Below are 17,416 nucleotides of genomic sequence, written 5' to 3' on the forward strand. Positions count from 1 at the left end.
GCGTCGCCCGGCCTGGCCTGTGGACACTGGCATGGGGCTGCGGCGTCACCCAGCCTGGTCTGTGGTGCCCTCATGGTTATGGAAATAGAAGGAGCCAGGTCTGGACGGGGGTGCCGTCCACTGCATGCTCCGTGAACTGCAGAGCCCAGGTGTGCATGCTGGGTGCAGATGAGGCCTCCACTGTGGGCCTAGAAGTCCTTCCTGCCCACAGGCCTGGGCTTGCAGGCAGAAGACATGGATGCAGCTGTGGTCGTGGGTGTGGACTTGGAGGTGGGCTGGATGTGAAGCCAGAAGCTGGCCTGATTTGGGCCTCATCTGGTATCAATTCTTTCTTTCTGTATTACGCTTCGCTGACACCCAAGTCTTCAGTCCAACCTTGTTAAAAGGCACCACGTTGCCTCTCACAAACACAATGTTGAATAAAAGCAGCCAGACACAGGAGAACCCACTGAACGCTTCCACTTACATCAAGCTCAGAATCTGACAAAACACATCCGCAGGGCGAGGTGTCGGGAGCACAGTGACCCCTGGCAGGGCAAGGGCGGAACCAGCAGGGGCATGAGAAGGTACCTGGGGCTCTGACGTTGCTCCCTCTTCTACGTGCTGGTTACACGGGTGTGTTTGGCTTGGAAATTCATCAAGGCAGTGAAATGGGATTGTGCACGTTTCTGTCTGCGCCCAAGCTACCGTGGAGAAAAGAAGAAACTGCAGGGCCTCATTGTACTGTGGAGAATGAAGGAGGCCCCAAAAGGCCAAGTGGAGCCCTGGGGGAAGTCACTGGGGAAACACAGGCCCAACAGACGCATGACCTCAAAAAGGTGCGGGTAGCCAGGCACAGTGGCTCATGCCTATAATCCCAGCACTGTGGAGGCCGAGGCAGGAAGATCACACAAGCCCAGGAGTCGAGACCAGCCTGGGCAACGTGGCAAAGTCCCATCTCTACAAATATTTAAAAATTAGCCAGGTGTGGTGGTGCATGTCTGTAGTCTCTGCTACTAGGGAGGCTGAGGTGGGAGGATCACTTGAGCCTGGGAGGTTGGGGCTACGCTGAGCTGTGTTTGTGCCACTGCATTCCAGCCTGGGCAACAGAGCAAGACCCTGTCAAAGAAAAAAAAAAAAAAAAAAGGCAGGGGAGTGGAGGGCCTTGTTCTTGGACAAATGAGTGGCAAATGCTAGAAGATAGTGAATAGCCAGGTATGTGGGGAAGGAATCTGGGGTTGGAGAGGGGAGAGGCACCTCTGACAGGTTTAGAGTTGGTGAAGGTTAGGTTGGTGAAGCTTCATGTCTTAAATGATTTGAGGATTTGAGTAGAAAAGAAAGTGTAACACTGTTGTCGTCCTAACCTAGTGGACAAGGCGGGGAGGTTGCCGCATTCTGATAGAAGGTGAGGACAGAGAGTGGACGTGGTGGCTAACGACCGTCCTGTGAGACGGGCCAGTGCTGTCCTAAGTGCTTTCCAGGGATGACCTCACTTTATCCTCAGTTCTGCCTTTGAGGTAAGGACTACAGCGATTCCTGCTTTGCAGAAGGGGAAATGGAGGCAGAGAAGTTACTTGACTTGCTTCAGGTCCCGTTGGGCGGAAGCGGGGCTTGAACCTGGGGGGTCTGACTCCAGAGCCATGCTCCACCTCACTGGGCCTCCCTGTTTCCCAGACTTGAGGTCCTGCAAAATGGAAACGTAGGCCATCTGGAGAGGTGTTTCTGTTTAGAGCCTGACATGTACACGAATACAAAAAGGTGACTTTATCCTTAGTATTTCTTGCAGGGCACGTTGGCTCACAACAAATTCTCTTGGAAAAAAAAAAAACATCTGACAATGCCTTAATTTCTCCTTCATTTGAACAGCTGCTGCCGACAGGATTCTTGGCTGACAGCCTCTGTGAGCACTTTGATCCCTCATCCCTCTGCTCTGGCCTCCAGGGTGTCTGATGAGAACTCAGCAGTTCACACTGCGGAGGGGATGAGTCTTTCTCTAGCTGCATCGTCTTTTTCAGCAGTTTAACTAAGATGTGCCCGGGTGTGCCTCTTTCCAAATTAGCGAGTTTTGGCCCATTATTTCTTTCCATGTTTTTACTGGTGCTTCTCTCCCTCCTCCCCTTCTGGAACTCCCACTGCACGTATGTTAGGTCCATTTTTCTCTATTCTTTTTGTTCCTCAGACTGGATAATCTCGACGGACCCATCTCCAAGTTTGCTGATTCTTCTGTCAGCTCAGATCCATGGGTGAGCTCCTCTAGTGAATTTCACATTACACTTACTTACTTTAAACCCCAGGCTTTCTGGTTACTGTTTTTGTAATTTCTCTATATTGATCATCTCCGTTTTGGTGAGACATCATTCTCATACTTTCCTGTGATGGCTGACATGATTCCCTTATTCCTGCAAACACGTTAAAAGTTGATTCAGGGTCTTGTCTTGGTCCACATGACGTCCAGCACCACGACTTCCTTTGGGGCAGTTTATCTACCTTTTTCCTGTGTGTGGCCCTTACTCTGCTGTTTCCTTGCATGCCTCATCCTTTTTTCATCGAATCTGGACATTTAAGATAATATAGTCCAGTCTGGCCAACACGGTGAAACCCCGTCTCTACTAAAAATATAAAAAATTAGCCGGGCGTGGTGGCAGCGCCTGCAGTCCCAGCTCCTCGGGAGGCTGAGGCAGGAGAATGGCGGGAACCCGGGGGGCGGAGCTTGTGGTGAACCAAGATGGCGCCGCTCACTCCAGCCTGGGCGACAGCGCGAGACGCATCTAAAAAACTAAAAAATAAATAAAGATAATATAATGTGGCAACTCTGTGACAAGATCCCTCTTCCTCTCCCGGCTCTGTTGTTGGTGATGGTTGTCACTGTTATTTCTTTGTGTTTAGTAACATTCTTGGAGTCTCTGGAAGCTGTGTTGTCACACGCTGCCTCTGAAGCCCCTGCTGGGTTAGCTCACGTGCCAGCCAAGGATTGGAAGGATTTCTTCGAATACTTCAAACCAGTTCTTCTCCCAACTGGTTGCCAAGGGGCCCTGTGTATGTGCTGGGTGCCTTCAACCTTCCAGCAGGCACCTCACAACTCTCTCTTAGCCTTCACTTCCTGCTTGCTCAGAGCCTCCACGCCTGCCAGAAATGAGAACTCTTAGAGGTCTTTCCTGGGGATGTGCACAGCCTGGCACGTGCATGTGTCTAGCACTCCAGCAATGCCAGAGTTTTACAAAGCCCTCTGTGGACAGTCTCATCCCCTAGGTTTTCCTTTCAAAGTGTTGGGTTGGCCTCTTGTTTGTCCCAACTGCTATCACTGCCTCAGGCAGCTGCCATGTTAAACAACTGCCCCCGATTCTTCTGGATCAACAAACCTGGAGATAGAGTTTTCCTGGGAGCCTGAGAGTTCAAGTAGTAACAATTCCCTGGGGATGGAACTTTTGGAGGGCAGTAAGTTCTTTCTTTCCCCTCGGGACGCAGCACGGCTGCTGGTCATCTCTGCTATTGTGCTTCTAAGGCTGCTGCTGTATGATTTTTTCCATATTTTCCAATAGCTATTGGCATTACCATATACAACACAGAGATTTGTACATCCAAATATTTTCCAAATTTTTTTTGTGTGTGTGATGGAGTCTCACTCTGTCACCCAGGCTGGAGTGTGGTGGCACGATCTTATCTCACTATAATCTCTGCCTCCCCTGGTTCAAGTGATTCTCCTGCCTTAGCCTTCCAAGTAGCTGGGATTACAGGTGCGCACCACCATGCCCAGCTAATTTTTTGTATTTTTAGTAAAGACGGGGTTTCACCATGATGGCCAAGCTGGTTTCGAACTCCTGACCTTAAGTGATCCACCCGCCTTGGCCTCCCAAAGTACTAGGATTACAGGCATGAGCCACCATGCCCGGTCTCCAAATTTTTTTTTTTTTTTTTTTTTTTTTAAGAGACAGGGTCTTGCTCTGTCGCCCAGGCTGAAGTGCAGTGGCACAATACAGCTCACTGCAGCCTCAACGTCCTGGGCTCAAGAGATCCTCCCATCTCAGCTCCCAAGTAGCTGGAACAGTAAGTGTGCACCCACCATGCCCAGCTAGTTTATTTTTATAGAGATGAGGTCTCACTCTGTCGCCCAGGCTGGTTTCAAACTCCTGGGCTCCACTGATCCTCCTGCTTCCGCCTCCCAAAGTGCTGGGCTTACAGGTGTGAGCCGCCGTGCCCGGCCTCCAGAAGCGCTGGGCGTACAGGTGTGAGCCGCCGTGCCCGGCCTCCAGAAGCGCTGGGCGTACAGGTGTGAGCCGCCGTGCCCGGCCTCCAGAAGCGCTGGGCGTACAGGTGTGAGCCGCCATGCCCGGCCTTCTTTGCAGAGTATTATTATTGGGATTTCCAGGTAGACAATCTTGTATCTGAAAATGACTCTTTGTAAAAATTTAGAGATAATCTTTTTTCCTTTTATACTGTGTTGCCCAGGAGGTTGAGAATAACAGTAAACAACGGCAGACTTCCTGGGTGTTCCCAACTTTCGTGTCTCAGTTGTTTCTCAGAGGAAGATGTCCTTGGCTTTTTCTCTCAATAGTATCCATCAGGCTCAGCAGTATCTACTCTTCAGTCATCACTAAAAACTGTTAGTGGGTATACATCTTTTTTTTGAATGGAAACTTGTTAAAAGAGGTGAATTATATATTGGTCTGCCAAACGTATTTATTTCTTGAGACAGGGTCTTGCTGTCTCGCCCAGCCTGGAGTGCGGCAGTGCGATCATGGCTCATTGCATCGACTTCCTGGCTCCAGTGATCCTTCTGCTCAGCCTCCCGAGTAGCTGAGACCATAGGCATGCGCCACCACGCCTGGCTAATTGTATTTTTGGTAGAGACAGTGTTTTGCCATGTTGCCCAGGCTGCTCTTGAACTTCTGACCTCAAGTGATCCACCTGCCTTGGCCTCCCAAAGTGCTGGGATTACAGGTGTGAGCCCACTGCCAAACTTTATACATTTATTCAACAGACATTTGGTTTACCATGTGCCCAGAACAGTGATAGGCGACCAGGTAAAGATTTAAATAAAACTCACATAATCTCTGCCCTTGAAAGTTTATAGTCCATGTAGGAAAGTTTTAAATACAACTAAATTGTAATTATGTTAAATGTGGTGAATCAAAGTAACACAGGCCGGGGTGGTGGTGTAGGCCTGTAATCCCAATACTTTGGGAGGCTGAGGTGGGGGGTCCTTTGATCCCCCTACTGCACTTCAGCTGGGGCAACTGAGCAAGAATCTGTCTCAAAAAAAAAAAAAAAAAAGAAAGAAAGAAAGAAAGAAAGAAAGAAACACACGTGACGCTAAGAAAACTCACAGGACACTGAGATCAACTTTCAACTGAGAAGTGACGGGGAATGGATGTGAGCTGGGCCAGTCGTAAAGGGGTAATAGAGGTGCAGAAGAACAAATTAAGAGGTGCAGGTGAGGAAGAAGGTAGGTAGGAAAGGCTCGTGTCTTTTAAAGAGGTTCGTTTCGTCGCAAGGAGGTTCGACTCGTGGAAGAGGCTCGTCGTGAGGAAGGCTCGTCAGGAAGTGTAAAGTCTGGAAGGAAAGGCGTTTAAAAGTCAAGGAGAAAGCTCGATCATCAAAAGTCTAAAAGAAAAATTTCACGAAATCCGAAAATCTAAAGAAAAAATAAATCTCAAAATCCCCTAAAAGTATGAAAAATCACAAAAATAAATCATCGGAAATCACAGAAGAAAACAAATAAAGTCGAGAAAAATAAATCTCAAAAATCCTAAAAATAAATCTCAAAAATCTTCAAAAAGATAAATCTCAATCTCAAGAAAAAGCTAAATCTCCGGAATCAAAAATCTCGAAATCTAAAAATCCGTCATCAGCCTTCCGTGGATGTGCAGAGGGGTGCAGCGGGGAGCAGGTGTGGAGGTGCTGGGGGAGGAGGAACAGATGTGGAGGTGCTGGAGTGGGGAATAAGTGTGGAGGTGCAGGGGTTAGAGCAAGCGTGGAGGTGTTGGGGGGAGGAGCAAATGTGGATGTGCTGGGGGGAGGGGCAAGTGTGGAGGTGCTGCCGGGGGAGGGCTGCCTGGGGTGAGGTGGGAGTGGGGCGGGGCCGGAGTCACGGTGGCGCTGGTCAAGGAGTGCAGGGGTGGAGAGGGGTCCCAGTGGAAGAAGCCAGCAGGGCAGGAGATGCTGGTCTTGAGTGGCGGCTGGAGGTGTGATGTCACAGAAGATCACGGGCTGTTGCATGGAAAATGGGGCAGGTAGGGGAGAAAGACGAAATGGAAGGGGCCAGTGAAAGCGGACTGAGGGACAGAGTTGAGGTGGACACATTCTCCAGTTAGGGCTCAAGGACTTGGTGTCTGCACGTGGGCTGAGGCAGTGGGAGGTGGCTGGTGCTGTCCGGGTCTCAGCTCCAGCACCAAGACAGATGATGGACAGACAGACGGACGAAGGGTGTGCCTTGAGGTCTCCATGTGACACAGAGGACGGGGGTGCAGTGGGATGAACTGGTCCTGAGCTCAGAGAACATCTGTATCAGTGACACACATCTGGAAACCAGGGTATTGATGGTATTAAGAACACCACATAAAAATAAAAAGTGATCAGAACCAAAACCCACATTATGCCAATACTGAGTCTGGTTGGAGGAGAAAACAGTGAAACCTTGGGAAATGGCAAGTAACGTGCAAGGAAAATACAGAGGAAGGCGCTACAGAGGCCAAGGAAGGATGGCCCACAATCAAGGAGAAAGGAAGTGCACGGTGTTAAATGCCGAGTGGCTACAAGGAAAAGCCCAAGGGCTCCACTGAAGTCGACCCCGACCACCAGTAACGAACGCAACAGGAAGGGACACTCCAGTATCACCCTCAGCGTGTTCCAACGTTCAGGCGTCTCGGCAGCCCCCGCTGCACTTCTCAGCGCCCTGGTTAAAAACACATTTCAAGTCTATTTTTCCTACACACGATTATCCTTTAGAAGAGCTGTTTTCGACATGCAGAGTATAATGTGCTGGGCAGAGGAGAGTCAAACTGAGCTGGGAGCAACAGGAAGGATGTCAGCTGCTCTGATGTAGCTGCTCGGAAAATGCGAGTGGAGACAGCAAATGAAAACAGTGCATGACGTCTCCTTTCAAATTATCTGACTGCACACTGAACACCTCCCTTCAAAAGACAGAGAAAAAACAAATCACGAGTGAGCTAATGTAAAAGTTTTATTGAATAAATACATGCACTGTCATGTGAAATTAGTTGAACAGAAAGGACATTCTCTACTTTTTAACCCGCTCCCCCCACCGTTGTTCTCTATTTGCAGTGGGGGGTCCAGCTGGAGGTGGAATAAATTCGGCAAACACAGAAGAAAACACACAGCTACACACAGGTCTACATTTGGCTTAGGTGCCTGAAAAAGAAGGGCCGACCTCTTGATAAAGAATGTCTGTAAAAGGAATTTTTACCGTGCAGAATATACTATCATGGTAAATACAGTTACAAGGCTGCTTCTATTTTATTTATTTTTTGAGATGGAGTCTCACTCTGTCGCCCAGGCTGGAGTACAGTAGCACGATTTCAGCTCACTGCAACCTCCACCTCCTGGGTTCAAGCGATTCTCCTGCCTCAGCCTCCTGAGTAGTAGCTGGGATTACAGACGTGCACTCCACCACCACGCCTGGCTAATTTTTGTATTTTTAGTAAAGACAGGGTTTCACCATGTTGGCCAGGCTGGTCTTGAACTCCTGACCTCAGGTGATCCGCCCACCTTGGCCTCCCCAAGTGCTGGGATTACAGGTGTGAGCCACCAGGCCCAGTCAGCTGCTTCTGTTTTAATCTGAACTTGGAAACACCTTCCTACTTTAAGGCACAGGATCAGGATAAGAACCCACATGTACTAGCTAACAGAGCTGCACTTCAAATTTACTAAGTTAATTCATTTTCCCTTCATTGGCTTGACTCAAGGTAGAAAAGTTAAAATTCCCTTTTCTTAAACTAATTATTTAAAACTGAAAATTAACATTCTGAGAACTCAAGAGTGTCTGACATCGCTGGGATCCTGGAGTGCTGAGTGTGGCCTCGAGGGTGGCTTCTCCCCTCCACGTCTGGGAGGTACTTCACTGCCTCAGAATCACCCCCTTTCCTTCCTTCCTTTCTTTCAAAGAGAAAGGAGACAGCTACTGGAGGCCACGAACCTCCAGGCACTCAAGGCCCTGGAGACAGCCCTTCCGACTCCACTGCCTCAGGGCAGGCACGGTGCTGCTCAACCTTCCTCTGGGCTTGTACCTTTAATTGTGTCTACTCTGCCTAAGTGCTTAAATAAAGCCTTCCATTAAGCAAAATACACACAGAGCGGGTTACACACAGGACTGCAGAACTCAGATGGATGGGATGTTGGTAAAAATTACTGGCATGCTACAATTTCAATGAGTGCTTCTTCTTTATAGATTACGACAGAAGACTTTCAATAGACCTGATTTGTAAAAAACCTTCAACAAATCTCATACTATGGGAAAGCAACTAGATTTAATGTTATTACTTGTCTTCCATAAATACCATAAATGTTTTGTGTGCATACGCGTACATATGTGTCTATAAAGGTACTGATATGCTTCCCAAATAATCCTATATACTAACATTGGAAATGGTTTATCAAGAGGCTTTACAGTCAAATGTCATTCAGTAGGAGACAGACTATACTGGTCTTTATGATTACATGAAATATGCTGTGAAGCTACAGACTCATTCTAAGTAAACCCATGGTTCAAAGTAGAAATTATAAATGGAAACAAAATTAAAATCTGTTAGAAGGGAGGGTGGGGAGACAGCCACCCGCCAAGGGTAGGTTACAAATGGAAGCAAAATCTAAATCTGCTAGAAGGGAGGGTGGGCAGACAGCCACTGGCCACCGGCCTCCGTCACAGGCACTTCGGTTTGTTTGGTCATGTGAGTTACCCACAAGTTGTGTAGTTCCATTAAACAAGCTAAGAGCTCCAATTTAAATTACAAAGCTCTATTTTCCTTAATATATTTATACATAGTTTTAAGATGTTCTCATGGCTATGGAAGCCATTTTCAGTATACAGCTTATAATATACACTTAATCGTCTACATATGTGCATCCTTTCTTTACAGACACTGCAACAGAGCCTCACCTCACAGGAGGTCTGGGGGACTCTTAAGTACATAAAAATGCTTTTAATAGTCTAAACAGAATAAAAATTGCATAACAATATCCCAATATTAAGGTTAGTCACGGCATAAAGTGAGGCAGCCTGGGAAGTGGCTGCTGAGAACAGCGGGGGCTGGACTCGCAGCTGTGGCGCCCCCAACCCTGGTGGTGGCCAGTGCACATTGGCTCACACGTCCCCCATCCTATGTGTGAGGTCACGCTGGCTGCTCCTGACTATAACGAGATCGAGCTTCCAATTTTTAATGCAGTATCCTGTCTACTCATCCCAATTTACCTCACAACCTTTAAAAGGGCAGCGTGCACCTTCCTTTTTTTATAGGCTGGGAAAACATTGAAAATTAACCGCTCATGACTGACTATTTGACAATAGCTTAATTGCTAACATGGAAAGTCTGTTCTTATAGTCTAGGAAAAGTACAAGGTGTCTGTATACTGTTTCATGAGTAAGTTACAACAGCAATTAAAATAAACATAAGATTTCATTTTTATATAAGAAATTTCAGATTAGTATGATATGATTTATGAACCATAATTCTCTTAATATCTTATATTACTCAGTTATAAAACATTTTTCTTCATAAGCCCTTCAAATTCTCAGTAATACATCCTTATATTTATGAAAATGTTAATATTTTGAATACTTTATTTCATCATTCATAACGGGCAGAAACATACTAACATTTAATAATCTTTCAGCTTTTCTTTTTAAAAAGAAACACCACAAAATAGGTCACTGAGAACTTTTTACCGCAAAGATGAAAATGATTATTTGTCACAAGAATTTAATAAGTTTTAGAAGAAAATATATATATTTCCTTGATCTATTCCTTCTGAATTTAAACCAGCATGTAAAGATTATAAAAAATATAGAGTCTATTTACATAGCATAGTATACCTCAGTGATATATAAACAAGGCCATAGTAAAGCACAGACACATCCGGCCCCTACGGACACAGCTGAGCAGAGTCCACAGACACAAGAGCTACCACCACCCTATTGCACGTTGTAGGAACTGGCGAAACCCTAGAGGAAATCCAACATATAAAATTTAATGGTAATATTGGCCAACTTTGCCTAAAATGTGAACAACTTTATAAAACTATTAAGGTATGTATAACTAAATACATGAAATTATAAAAATAACATTGGTACGTCTGTGAGAGGGGGTGTTCCGGGCAGAGGTTGAGGAGCTATGCTGAAGAGGACCCGTCCTGCCTGGTGTGGCTATGTCATCACCTGAGGCCTCGTCCCGTCTTCCGTGAGGTCATACCTGAGAAAGACAGTGACAGGAAGGTGGTGACGGACACAGGACCAAGTACGAAAAGCCTATCAGATACGTGTCGGGTTCCACCACTGTCTGTGGGGGACACTACCCACTGGGCGGGGAAAGCGTTTTTAGCTACACGCTGGGGTTCTCTGTCTGTAGCAGGGACACTCACCACTGGGTCCAGCCTTTGGCAAGTTCTTCAGATGCCAGAGCAACCAATACCTGTGGGTTTTAAAAAAAAGTAGTTAAAGTAGGCTGGGCTGGGGGGACTGGCTCCCGCCTATAATCCAGCCACTTTGGGAGGCCAAGACGGGAGGACTGCTTAAGCCCAAGAGTTTGAGACCAGCCTGGGCAAGATAGTGAAACCTTGTCTCTACTAAAAATAAAAAAAAATTTATCCGGGTGTGCTGACATGCGCCTTGGTCCCAGCAACTCGGGAGGCTGAGACCGGGATTGCTTGAGCCCAGGATTCGAAGCTGCAGTGAGCCATGATCATGCCATTGGACTTCAGCCTGTGCTTCTAGAGACCCTATCTCTAAATAAATACACAAATACATAAAGTAGGCTAAGGCGATGTCTTTTAGATCTTTTACCACTTCTTCTCAGCTCTCTCATCTTCTGTCTTCGTCTAGGAATATGGACTCTCCTATTTTGAAGGTTCTTGTTTTTTCAATCTTTTCTACCCCTGTGAGCACCTGTAAGCTACATGGCTGAGTATATCTAAGAAATCCTTCATGCAACCAGCAGTCTTAAAATTCAGCTATGACAGAATATTAGTGGAGACGACTCACAGGAGCGTTGGCCCATGTGCCCTCCATGGCAGCACAGCTGACGAAATGATGCCTGTGACTCACATCTCCTCCTCCCTAACTGAACTCTACGTTCATTCTTAAATAACACACCCACATGCCAAAGTTAAATGTGAATATGGACAAAGACTAGAAGAAATTCACATAAATAAAGCCAATGAATTTCAGAAAAAGAGCAGAGCCGTCAGTTGAGGAGATGGAATTGTAAGAGATTATTTTCCTTCAATGTGATACTTGAACAAAAATTTGAAGACTTAAAAAAAAATCTTCAACTAGAAGTTCATGGTATTAGTACAGTTAATGAATCAATAATCTGAATCTGTAAAAACAATCAAAATAACTTAAAATATTTTCAGAAAGCACAGATGTTTTATTGACTGTCTTTATAGCCCACGATTTATAAACAAGCACTGACCTCGTAAGTTCACCCTTTCCGCTTACACAGATATGGTCTCAACACTGCACTGCAGGTAAATGTTCAATTTTACAAATCGCAGGAACTGATCGGGGATTTGTTTGGCACTTACTTTGCCAAGGAGCCCTTTGTCTTTGGACAGGAAACCACCGCTGTTCTTCACGGCGACGTCGAGTGTTCTCCTCTGCACCTCTGGTAACGAAACACTGAAATCAAAGCTGAAACAGGAAACGAGTGCCTTACTTAACTTTATCCATCATTCTGTTGGATTTTCTCATAACTAAAAATGGCATTTCTGCTCATGAGATCATTCCAAATGTCATGTTTGTTTTTTATTATAAAACTGAGTTCTTCTACCTAATGTTTTCATCTGGCATTTCAGGAAGACTCAAAAACCAACATTTTTTTTGTTTCCCACACATAAAAAAAGGCTCTGGCACCCACAGATGTCTGGGTCCCACGGTCCCTGGCTCACTCATGGGTGGGTGAGGAGCATCTCTGAACATGTCTGACTCTTCCTGGGGGTTAAAATATGGGATAGTGTTGACAAAACAGCAATTCCAGAACAGCCCACTCACTCAGGCTTTCCAGCCGCCCGTTCAGTCTTCAGGCCCTATTCCCACTCTCTCCAATAAAAAAAGTATGCGCCTGCAGCTTCGCAGGAGGGACAAGGCCTCCAAAGCCCTCATGATGCTCAGCCAGATGCTGCACTCAGTAGCCTGCAGGGCGTCTCTCCTGGGGGCTGGCGGGTGCCTGCCCCAGGCTACAGTGCTGGAAACCCAGATGGGCAAGTGGAGTCCCCAGATGCTTAAATGCTTCGGATGGATAGGAGCACTCTGCACAACCTCATCAGGGGCTGATGCAGGCCTGCCAGTTTCTGATGTGTGTTTTACATAAAGCTACTTGTATGAAAGTACAATGAATGCGGAGGATGTTTAAAGATGCAACGTAAACTGAATTAGCAGACAGCGACACCATACATAATAATAACTGTATTATTATCATTTCCCAAAACACGGGTGGGTTTCGAAGCACCAGGGGACAATTATGTAAGATACCAAATTGGTACAGATTGGCGGCTCTTTAAGTGGGGGCCAATGACCCCTGGGGGGGTCTCTTGAGACCCTCTAAGGACATTGCCAAATCACCCTGACCACAGAAGCAGACTCTAGCCTCTCAAGCCAGACCACTAAAGAGATGAGCAAAAATGCAGAATAATATTATTCTTTTCATTATTATGTTTTTTGTTTTTGGAAATACAGTTGTTTTTTCAATATGTCATACTTTAAGATTTTTGGGGCTTATGTTATTTTAAAACAAAACTAAAAATAGATGTATCCTTAAATTTTCAGTTTTAATTGATAACATAGTTAAGTGTCAACAGACAGAACCCCCAAAATGTCAGAACCCCCAAAATGTCAAGACAGAACCCCCAAAATGTCAACAGATATAACCCCCAAAATGTCAACAGATAGAACCCCCAAAATGTCAACAGATAGAACCCCCAAAATTGACTTCTTCAGGGCCATCAATAACTTGATGTTTATTTAACCACTAGTCTCCGTGTCCACAGGGTTATAACTTGAATTTACTATATTTAGAGCTTCTACGTAAAGGCCAAAATGCTTATTTGTTTTGAGATGTATGTTTGCTGAAATCTGGTTTCTGACTGAAGTTCTCAACAGCTGATTTATGTGCTTCGGCCATTCAAAGGCACCATTTAGGGCCTTCTTAATCTGCCACTTCAACCAGGCAGTCTATCCGCGGCTGGATAAAATATCGTACCTTTGATCAAACACAGGATTTAACGTTTTCTTTGATACGTGTGTTTTCCTCCTTCCTGACCGCCTCTTGTCTGGTAATAAATACATGCGGACGTAGGGGTCAGAGCCGTCTTCAGAGAAGGCAATGAGGTTTCTTACAACACAAACCAGAGAAGACAAGGTATTAGGATCAAGAAAAAGAGAATTAGCAGCACATTCAGATGTGCTTTATCAAGCTTTGATTTCGTGTTTATCTAAAAACTGAGAAGTAACAAGGAACAGAATGTACGAGGCGCTTTTGCCTCCCCTGATGGCTGCCTGGTGGCGTCTCCCAAACTTCTTTCTTAGTGGCTTTCTCAGCGGCGACTTCGGCCTTCATTTCTTGAGCCCAGAGTTTGCAGGACGTTCTAAGTCCTTGGTCTCTGCTTGTAACAGAGTGATGGCTGTTGTTCCACAATGCTTCTGCTATTCTCTCTCTCACAGCCAAGCAAGCCAGGCCCCCAGGAGACACCCACAGACCTGCCTGGGCTGCTTGCCTCCACCCCACAATGCCTACTCCTCCAGATGGGGGCTGCTCCTTTGCCAAACGCGGTCAAGTGCCCAGCTGCACGGGCCCCCACATTCTTCGCTTGCTGACTGACCCCAAAGTCTAGTAGGGATTGTTTTGCTAGACTCCTCTCAAACAGTATCCCCCACGGTCATTATCTTAGTGGCAAGAATATACGAACTTCTCAAGAGTGATGTATTGAACTCTACAGTTATATCATCTTTCTAAATGGTGCTAATTTTATTTTCCTATGTTTCCAACAGCTACTTATAAGCTCCAAATTTTTATATCATATTTTAAACCAAACGGGACAGAGAAAACGGCAATAAAAGGAAAATAGTTCATAAGCCCACAGTATCATTGCTAACCAAACGCAATTAAAGCAAGTCACCTGACTTTATACTTATTAAAATAATATAACGAACAAGTTAAAATAAATTTTTCCTGATGAGGCCAGTCATTGTGGCTCATGTCTATAATCCCAGTGCTTTGTGGGAGGCCAGGAATTACGAGACCAGCATCTCCACAAAAAAATTAAAAATTAGCCAGGCCTGGTGGCCTCCACCTATAGTCCCAGCTACTCGGGAGGCCTGGCCAACATGGTGAGACCCAGTGTCTACTAAAAATACAAGTTAGCCGGACGAGGTGGTGCACGCCTGTAATCCCAACTACCCGGGTGGCTGAGGCAGGAGAATTGCTTGAACCGAGGAAGCGGAAGTTGCAGTAAGATGAGATCGTGCCACTGCACTCCAGCCTGGGGGACAAAGTGAAACTCTGTCTACACACACACACACACACACACACACACACACACACATTCCTCCTGATCTAGGCTACACATTTGTACAGTATGCTACTGTGCTGAATACTCAGGCAATTATGACATATTTATTTTTCTTTTTGAGACAGAGTTTCACTCTTGTTGCCCAGGCTGGAGTGCAATGGCACAATCTTGGCTCATAGCAACTTCCACCTCCTGGGTTCAAGTAATTCTGCATCAGCCTCCCTAGTAGCTGGGATTACAGGCATGCGGCACCACACCCGGCTAATTTTGTATTTTTAGTAGAGACAGGGTTTTTCCATTTTGGTCAGGCTGGTCTCGAACTCCAGACCTCAGGTGATCCGCCTGCCTTAGACTCCCAAAGTGCTGGGATTACAGGCGTGAGCCACTGCACCAAACTGTATCTATTTAAATGCATAAAATGTACATTAAAAATATGGTATGATCTTAGGGGACCGTTGTACTTCAGGAACCAAAACGTCATGTGACACAGGCAGTGTTGACACCCTTTATAAGCACCATCTGTGGGGGTTTAATTGCTTTGTCCTTTCTTTTTTTTTTTTTTTTTTTTGAGACGGGGTCTCGCTCTGTAGCCCAGGCTGGAGTGCAGTGGCCGGATCTCAGCTCACTACAAGCTCCGCTTTCCGGGTTCAGCCATTCTCCGGCCTCAGCCTCGAGTAGCTGGGACTACGAAGCCCGCCACCTCGCCAGCTATTTTTTGTATTTCTTCTTAGTAGAGGCGGGGTTTCACCCGTGTTAGCCAAGGATGATGCCGATCTCGGCCGTGATCCAGCACGTCGGCCTCCCAAAGTGCTGGGATTACAGGCTTGAGCCACAGCCCGGCCTAGTGCTTTTGTCCTTTCGCCCGAGAGAGAGCATAAATGGATGTTTGGTAATCCTAGAGGGGGGTATCTACATCATCCTATCCAGCATCCACACTCAGCAGCAACGCAGCAGGCGCGTGGCGACCCCAGCCCCCACCTGCAGGCATGCACGACCACGATGAGCTTGTTTCTCTGTGAGCTGTGCCGGATGGTCAGCTGGATCTGCCCCAGTGGAGACTGTCCCAGGGTCGTCCCACTGTGGGAAAAGAGCAGAAAGTCACCAGCATGCCTGAGACTGGAGAACGTTGTGACTCATTGGTCTACTGTACACAATAAGATAATTTCCATTCATTTAGACAAAAAGAAGTCAAATTACCCATGAACTTATATGTAATTTGAAACTTCTGGGTACAAGTCAAACAGATGAGTATTTTACTTGAGGGCTCAATATAAATTAATTATTCAAAACTGACAGTTGTGTTTTTTTTTTTGAGACGGAGTTTTGCTCTTGTTGCCCAGGCTGGAGCACAGTGGTGTAATCTCGGCTCACTAATCTCCACCTCCTGGGTTCAAGCAATTCTCCTGCCTCAGCCTCCCGAGTAGCTGGGATTACAGGCGCCTGCCACCAAGCCCAGCTAATGTTTTGTAATTTTAGTAGAGACAGGGTTTCACCATGTTGGCCAGGCTGGTCTTGAATTCCTGACCTCAGGTGATCCAGCTGCTTCGGCCTCCCAGGCGTGAGCCATAGCATCCAGCCAACTGACAGTTTTTTAGTTAGGGTCCTGAGAACTAAAAATAAAATCCTAAGCCCCCACCCCACTCCCACATGAGTGGACCCAGGGGACCCCAGAGAAACCTTAAACACTGAGTTCCTGACTACAACAAGACGGGACGTTATTTATACCCACTCCCTTCGCAGTTCAGATGCAACCACTGACTGGCATTAATGCTACAACAGAGATCGCAAGGCTGAAGGAATAGACTCTTTGTGGCAATAAGACACCAAGCTACAAAGAAGACCCAGGGCCATGCCAGGCAAGGGTAAGCCTCACACCCAACACTTACAGAATCAACTGGGTTCTACCAGCCACCAGGTGTCTCCTTCTCCAGCAGCTAAACAAGCACTGGCCTCAAGAGCAGCAGTGTTCACGCAATCACAGCCTGTCCTGATTCAGAGGCCGACTCACTCACCGCTGCTTCACTGGCGCTAACTGCAGCTTTGACTGACGAGCAGCTGACTTCAGAACTTCCTCCTGATGGCTGACCCTGACCACAGACTGCTGTTGGCTGCTCTAGAGAGGCTGGGCACTCTGTGGCATTCCCAGCTCCTCCTGGAACCTGCTGAGGACATGCGCTCCGCACAAAGCTCCTGCCCTACCCTTCCTCCTTGGAGATGCTTCCGGACTCAGAGAGAGGCTGCACTTCCCAGCCTGTCAGGCTGGCCGGCCTGCAGGCTGCAACCCGCTAAGGAATAGTCTCCTTTCTAAACGTGCAGATCTTATGATTCACCAAGTGAGCACCCGAGGTTGAAACCACACAGTGTCCTTAGTACAAGCATCACCTCTGTGGTCCTTGTTAAGCAGTTTCTAGCCTGTCCTACCCGAATCTGCGTGTCCCATCTCAAAGCCTCATGCAAGTCACGTGCTCTCTTCCCACCTGAGACTGCAGTGCCCTTCCTTCCATTTCTCTCTGCTCAAGGATGGAACACAGACCCCCAAAATGACAACCGGTCTTGTTCAGTGGCCCCTAAGATCATTTCTACTTCCCAAACTGAGCTCCTGAGAAAAAGTCGTTCCTTGTTTAAAATTCTATTTCCTTCTGGAGCAAGAGAGAAGGAATGTTTTCTTCTTTCCAAAATAGTGGACGTGAGAAAGCATGAA

At 46.6% G+C, this 17,416-nt stretch overlaps 1 protein-coding gene across 3 annotated transcripts in view; it reads right to left on the reverse strand.

Moving 5' to 3' along the window:
• Window positions 1-7,141: 7,141 nt before the first annotated feature.
• Window positions 7,142-17,416, reverse strand: part of ESYT2 (extended synaptotagmin 2) — a 99,923-nt gene continuing 89,648 nt past the window's right edge. For all 3 annotated transcript variants that reach the window (XM_003896936.4, XM_009204315.4, XM_009204316.4), the window contains 5 exons: window positions 15,694-15,792; window positions 13,407-13,538; window positions 11,734-11,839; window positions 10,570-10,619; window positions 7,142-10,400 (listed from right to left, as the gene is read on the reverse strand). In XM_003896936.4, coding sequence (XP_003896985.3) covers window positions 10,355-10,400; window positions 10,570-10,619; window positions 11,734-11,839; window positions 13,407-13,538; window positions 15,694-15,792 — 433 coding nt within the window. In that variant the 3' untranslated portion in view covers window positions 7,142-10,354. The remainder of the gene's footprint in view (window positions 10,401-10,569; window positions 10,620-11,733; window positions 11,840-13,406; window positions 13,539-15,693; window positions 15,793-17,416) is intronic.

This window comes from Papio anubis, chromosome 4 (genome assembly GCF_008728515.1).
Source record: "Papio anubis isolate 15944 chromosome 4, Panubis1.0, whole genome shotgun sequence".
Lineage (NCBI taxonomy): Eukaryota > Metazoa > Chordata > Mammalia > Primates > Cercopithecidae > Papio > Papio anubis.